This window comes from Papilio polytes, unplaced genomic scaffold, assembly GCF_000836215.1.
Source record: "Papilio polytes unplaced genomic scaffold, Ppol_1.0 DF824091.1, whole genome shotgun sequence".
Lineage (NCBI taxonomy): Eukaryota > Metazoa > Arthropoda > Insecta > Lepidoptera > Papilionidae > Papilio > Papilio polytes.
Genome location: NW_013525113.1, coordinates 244,232 through 251,197, shown reverse-complemented (window position 1 = coordinate 251,197; position 6,966 = coordinate 244,232). Strand labels below are relative to the sequence as shown.

Sequence of the window (6,966 nt, the reverse complement as noted above, 5' to 3'; positions counted from 1 at the left end):
ACTAAAAAGTTTTATTTTCTTATAGCACTCTTATAGTAATCAGTTAATTATATATTGGCAAGCAAAATCATCTTATCTTAGCCGCTCATTAAAAAAAAAACATGGAACTTATATTCATTAAAGACTCCACACCAACAAACTCCGATTCGCTTTATGTTTGCCAAAGAGAAGCATATGTTTTTTCTTGTGTCGTTAGAAATCATAAAATACCTTCACATTGCGTTTTAAAACAGTCCTATCGAATAAAATGTAAATTTCAATACAACTTTAATAATTCTCCATTTCAAAAGTTAACATTTTAACATTTTCTTTTCAGTTCTTGGCAGAAATGTTACAATATTGACCTCACTTACAAAAAAAAATTAGAATCGTCTGAAAAAAATGACAATGACATTGACATTTGACATTCACGATAGCCAAACTTTTTTCGGATTGTAAAAGTTGTAATCGTGTGATATATTTACAAAAGATTGCATATAGGTGCTTTTTTAAATTAAATATAAACAATTTAAATCATGTCTGATAGCAAGTCGTCCCTCAGGATAGATTGGTTTGATGGCACACTCATCGAAGATGCGAGACAGGCAACAAGCTCGACACAGTTCGATGACGAAGACAAACCTGAAACACAAACAAAACTAACACCAAAAGACGTGGAGAAGAAACCTATTGGTTTTAAAAGATTAATGGATTTATCATATTTGAAACCTCCGATACTTAGCCTGGAAATATCACATAGACCGGGATTCTGGCACCTCTTAGACATCGACCTGAAAGGAGATTTTATAGTTTTAATTATTAAAACATTAAGTAACATATATGGTTCTTTAGAAAGTGAAGATAAATCAAAAATAGTATCATTGTTAAGGACGAGATTTTTGAAATCAGTTTTTATAAACAATTTAAAAACATATTTAAAACAGTTGCCAAATGTAAGAATTGTTGAAAAGAAGATGAATATGCAGTTATGGGACGATGTAGAGACATTTTTTTTGAACATTTTTATGTTGTGTGAAGGAATGTTCAAGTTTCATATCAAGGAAAATGAGGTTTTGTTTGAAATACTGGAGTTGTTAGAGATAACGGAGACAAGTGCTGTAGGAGTGAGAGAGGAACATACGGAGACAATTAGGGATAGCTTTTTCACAAAAATCAATCAACTGAAAAATGACATAACGATGAAAATTAGTCAGGTAATTATAAATTAAACTCTTAAAAAATCAGATAACATAAATATGACTTTCAAATATAAGTTTATTGCTATTTTGTATTTTTAGGAAACAAATGACTGCCTTCCAACATCAACACAAATTGATAATGATCCTACTAATTTTAAGAATTTGCAAATATTTCCCACAAAAGATGATCTTCTCGGAGAGAGTAAGGTTGTAATAAAACCAAACATAATCAAGGGAGCATACCCATCAGTAGAACATTACTTAGATCTGCAGTTTAAGTTGTTGAGAGAGGATTACTTTGCACCATTACGAGAAGGAATATGTTGGTAAAAACATTATGTTAAATTTGAAAACTGCTATGTTTAATGATAAAATATATATGCATATAGAAAACATGCTTATCATTTACTCTTCGTTGCTTGAATTTTTTTAATGAACAATTAAATAATTCTTTTTAAATAAATACAGTGCTATAACAAAGTAATGATTTTTTGCAATAATTTCAGGCAAATATATGGAAAATCCATCTAAACGGAGGCATGAAAATATAAGGTATATGATTTTTTAAATAACAATTATATAAATATAATATCTTTCTCTCTTTAGATTTTGGCTTCTGAAGGTTGTAAAATTTGTCTTAAAAACTCAATTAAAAGCTCTGAAAATGTAAATTTGTGTTCCAAGCTTATCTTAATATTATAAATGCGAAAGTTAGAATGAAACAGATGGATGGTTGTAAATTCATCATAGACGTAGAACATACAATACTAAATTTATTTTTATCCCGTGCGAACTAATTTGTGGGCAAAAGCATTATTAACTGTTTTTGTTTTAAAATTTTCAGGGTGTATCCAAAAGTGCGTATAGTTAGAACATATGTGAGTAACAACAAAGTAGGATATTTGGTGGACATGTGTAGAGAGCGCTCGGACGGTGGCAGTACTGACAGGAAGCAATACGCTCACAGCAAACAGTTGATGTTTGGCTCTCTGTTGCTTTTTACGAGTGATAACTTTGAAACTATACTGTTTGCCTCCGTACTGGATTCTAATCAACATTTATTGGAACAAGGTTATGTATGTATTTAATTTTTTTGTATTAATATCTTAACTTTAATGTTAAAGGTATATGACTTATTTTGTTTTGCCTGTGACTTTGCATAAAATTACAAAAACTTAGGTTATGTGTTTGGAGATTCATAGTAACAAACATCCATCCAATTTTTCCTACTTTTTTTTTATAGTTTAAAGTGGCAAACTCGCAAGCGGCCACCTGAATCCACTGAAATGGAAAGCGACCGCTGCCCATAAACATCCGCAATTGCAGATGCGTTGCCTACCGTTCATTGACGGAGGAGATGCACATAAAGAGGATATTTCTCCTTCCTATGTGTCACCTACACTGTCAACTCCACTTTTCTTTCCCATCCTTTCTCTTAAGAAAAGGGTGGAAAGGGAAAGGGACTAAAATTAGGACTTATTAACTTGTGTATAGTATGTCGAAATGCAATGTGTATTTTGGTTAAATACCAATTTAAATAAAAATTGACAGTTAATTTTCTTAAGTTACTAAATTCTAAAAAATTTATCATCTAAAAGTAAGCAGGTGAAGGCTAATAATTGTGATGATGAAAGTGTTATTATTCATCTTGAGTAGAATTAAAAAAAAAACAATGTTATTAATAACCTATTATGATTTTAACAGGTTGTAGTATCATTTGAAAATCCAGTGTCAAATAAAATATACGAAAAAGAATATTTGATGGTGGAAAGTGAAGTTTATTTTGAACCTTATCACAAAGTGCTGAAGGTTCTACAAAACATGAGAGCTGAAGATTTACCGATGAAGGAGTATATTGTATATGTTCAGGTAAGAACATGTTTAAATATTATTTCATAGGAAATTCACCATTCAACTCAAGTCGATGGATCCTACGTAAACTACAGTATGTTTAAAATGCACATTTTGCAATACTAAACTCTAAAATGTGAATTATTTAAATGCATAGAACATAAATGTATTATCAATATTAGATGACCAAAATTTAGTACACGACTTTTTAACGTTATTTTCAAATTTTTGTCAAGACAATTGAAAAAAACGTAAAACAAGTTACTTTAAAATATAATAATTTTCAATTCCAGGCAGAATCAAAACCACCTCAATATTTATCAAATGATACAATTTACAGTATATCAGGTCCTAATAATGAGGAAATAAGTTTCCCCGTACTTGATACTAAAAAATGGCCTTCAAAGGAAACTTTCTGTTTAGATGAATCACAAATGAGTGCTTATCAGTTTGCTTTGACACGACAATTTGCTGTCATACAAGGTCCACCGGGAACGGGGAAAACGTTCTTAGGAATCAAAATCGCATCAACATTACTAAAGAATTTGTCTTTAGAAGGTACTCCGATGCTAATCATTTGCTACACGAATCACGCCCTCGATCAATTCCTTGAAGGAATACTTGATACAACTCAAAGTATTATTAGATTTGGCAATCAGAGTAAAAGTGAAAAATTACAGAATTACACTTTACATAGTATGAGAGGGAGAATCAAATCTAAATACTCATATCTCTATGGAAGTAAAAAAGCAGAGTTAGAGAGAGTTTACAAAGAAATGATGGAATTACAAACGGAGATAGAGAAGTGTGAGAAAGAGATAGTATCATATAAGACTCTTAAACCTTATTTAAAAATTAAAAATAAGAATTACGAATTAAAAACCACTAACGAAGATTCGATAATATCTTGGTTATTTAATCATTTGGAAGAAAACAATATACATCTAAATAATGAAGATGATTGGGAGAAACAATACGAGGAATTAGTTTGTGATAATGTAGAAACATGTTTCTCCGAAGAATGGGCTCTTAAAGAAATAGAATCGATGAATAAAAGCATAAAATACGTAAAAGATTTAACAGACGATGTAATACAAACTAAAGAAATGATTGACAAATTTGAAAAACAAATAACTAAACTGACAAACAGATTGGAATATTTTAAGGTAGGCTTTTTTATAACAGCTATTTCCTTTACATAATTTTTACTAGCTGTTCCCGTGCGATTTTATCAGCATAAAATTATTTTCTTGTTTACATGTGTCAAATTGTCAATTGCAAATGTCAAAATGTCATGACATGACAAACCTTGGCAATCTTGCTTCCTTAATGTTGGCAGCAATTTATGGTCTTTTTCCCATAGTAGGGATTTTATCCAAAATATTTACCCCCTAATTATAATGGCGTTAAATTATATATCCTAAAGCGTGACGCAAGTGGAGGGCTTTTTATTAAAGAAAGAATTATTCAAAAACATGGTGTAATTGCTGACATCTTAGGCAACAAAAAATGTGTTTACACTTTATTATAATAGTATAGATAGATTACTACTAGCTGTTGCTCACGACTTCGCTTGCATAAATTAAAAATAAAAAAGTCTATGTTACTTAGGGATAATGTCGCTTTTTAATAGTGAAAGAATTTTTAAAATCTGCCCAATATTATTGAGTTATTTCAATACATACAAAAGTATAAATTTTTACTCTTTATAATATTAGTATTACAATAAAATATAGTTTACGTCACATAGTAATGATGCTATTTTTTAATAGTTAAATTATTTTTTCAATCGATAATATAGTTTTTGAGTTTATTTGTTACCTTTTTATTTGTTAATTTTTTTTTTGTTATATTGCATTTTATTATGAATAGTTATAAATATTATCGTTACAGCAAAGTATGTCGTGTTTTAAAAATGTCGGAGTAACAAAGGATATTTCTGAGGTAGAAGATCTGTACCAGCTGTCTCCAGATCAAAGATGGACAGTTTATTTGACAGCGGTGGCCGCTTTAAAAGACACATTAATGACTAAAATGAATGATTTATTGGTAAGTTATATTTTGTTTAAATTCTTTTTGTTTTATATTTGCAACTGTAACGTAAATTTTTATTTATACTCTGAGTAAAAAATGCTACAGTAGAACCTTGATAACTGAAACCTCGGTAACTTAAAAACCTTCTATAACTTCAAAAAATAATATGTTCTTCCTATCAGAGACCAAAACCTCTACAAAATAGACCCTTGATAACTTAAAACCTCTATAACTTAATTTTGTGTTTCCCTTGAACTTTAACTTATCGAGGTTCTATTGTATTATGAAAAGCGATTCTTAAAATTTTATATGGGTTTGTGGACATTAAATTCATGTAAAACTTGTGTTAAATGTGATAATTTTTTGAACTTAATTAAAATATCCGATGTCGGTAGCTCCTGGGATCGAATCCTGCTCAAATGGGGTTTTAGATTTTGCAAATTCATAATATTTACTCGACGTTCTTACGGTGAAAGAAAACATCACGATGTTTGCACATGTCTGTGATAAAATTCAAAGATACTCGTAAGTGTGGAGTTGACCCGCAGAGTGGTTGGCTTAGTCATTCTAACTCAGTTTCTCAAAGTGGGCTATAAGAACCCCTTGGAGGCGTTTGAAACCTAGAGAGGGGCGTTATAAGGACCCAGAAAAATTAGTGGCGTTGATATGGGTTAGGGGATAGTATTTTAAATTTCATAAAAAAATTATAAAAATGGGGAGCGCTGAAAGATCATTGATTTTCAAAGGGGACGGTAAAAGAAATAAGTTTGATATTCACTGCTCCAACTTAAGGTAGACTCCGAGCTCTTTAGTGGGGAGGTGTAGTGAGCTGATGATGATGGGTCGTTCAGGAGAACCACGCGAGGTGCAGTGCGGAGTGCGAGGAGGTGAAGAGGCTGGTGGAGGCGGAGGCGTGCGGCGCGGCGCGCGTGCTGGCGCTCACCACGGCCGCCGCCGCCGCGCGCCGCGCGCTGCTGCAGCGCCTGCGCTGCCACATCGGTATCTACATAAGATAACACAAATACACACTTATCACTACATTTACACAATTGTAAAAACGTAATTAACTTCAACACTCGGACCATTGTCTCCCGCCAGAATGTCGCTAGTACGTCAGAATGACATTGACAGCTGTCATAGGGACGGGACGTGTCTGCCAATGTTCTAGTGTTGCGCCAATCCGGCGCAGTACTGGTTTTCTTAACACTAAATTACTTGTAAAAGCTTGTAAAGCCTTTTAAATTGTGTATTTAAGATGTTAATGACGCATATGATGACGTCATATATCTTATTTCTTACTAATATTATAAATGCGGAAAATAAGATGGATGGATGTTTGTTAGAGTAGTCTGAACTGCTGATGAGGTCTCGATGATATTTGTCATAGATGTAGAGGATAGTCTCGAAGAACACATAGGCTGTTTACTTGTTTCATTTTATTCCATGCGGACGGAGTCGCGAGCAACAGTTGGTATTTAAATAAAATGGAATTTACGTCAGTAACAAGAAAATTCGTATGTGCTAATAGTTTTTGTTTTATATATGATTGTATCAATGGCAGTGCTGGTGGAGGAGGCGGCGGAGGTGCTGGAGACGCACATCGTGGCCGCGCTCACTCGCCACTGCCAACATCTCATACTTATTGGTAGCTTCATTTTTTATATTTTATCTAGCTAATATTAAAAATACGAAAGTTTAAATGGAAGTTAGAATTTGTAGCCTAAACTGCTGAACGGATATTCATGAAATTGGATATAAATGTAGAGGATAGTTTGGAGGTATTTTTATTTTCTCTGCAGTCCTCCGACCTCATCACTTTACTCTCAAATTTTAATTAGTTATTTGACAGCTATTATATTTGTGATATCATTTCATTAGACAATCCCACACTAAAGTTTGTTAG

General features: G+C 32.4%; 1 protein-coding gene across 1 annotated transcript in view; it reads left to right on the top strand.

The window, feature by feature from the left end:
• The first annotated feature begins 423 nt into the window (after nt 1-423).
• LOC106099941 (NFX1-type zinc finger-containing protein 1-like) overlaps nt 424-6,966 on the top strand; it is a 7,597-nt gene continuing 1,054 nt past the window's right edge. Inside the window, exons 1-9 of the mRNA XM_013278634.1 lie at nt 424-1,193; nt 1,278-1,500; nt 1,685-1,730; nt 2,023-2,254; nt 2,883-3,047; nt 3,323-4,195; nt 4,923-5,078; nt 5,915-6,062; nt 6,625-6,735. Of these exons, the coding sequence (XP_013134088.1) occupies nt 516-1,193; nt 1,278-1,500; nt 1,685-1,730; nt 2,023-2,254; nt 2,883-3,047; nt 3,323-4,195; nt 4,923-5,078; nt 5,915-6,062; nt 6,625-6,735 (2,632 nt within the window). The 5' untranslated portion in view covers nt 424-515. The remainder of the gene's footprint in view (nt 1,194-1,277; nt 1,501-1,684; nt 1,731-2,022; nt 2,255-2,882; nt 3,048-3,322; nt 4,196-4,922; nt 5,079-5,914; nt 6,063-6,624; nt 6,736-6,966) is intronic.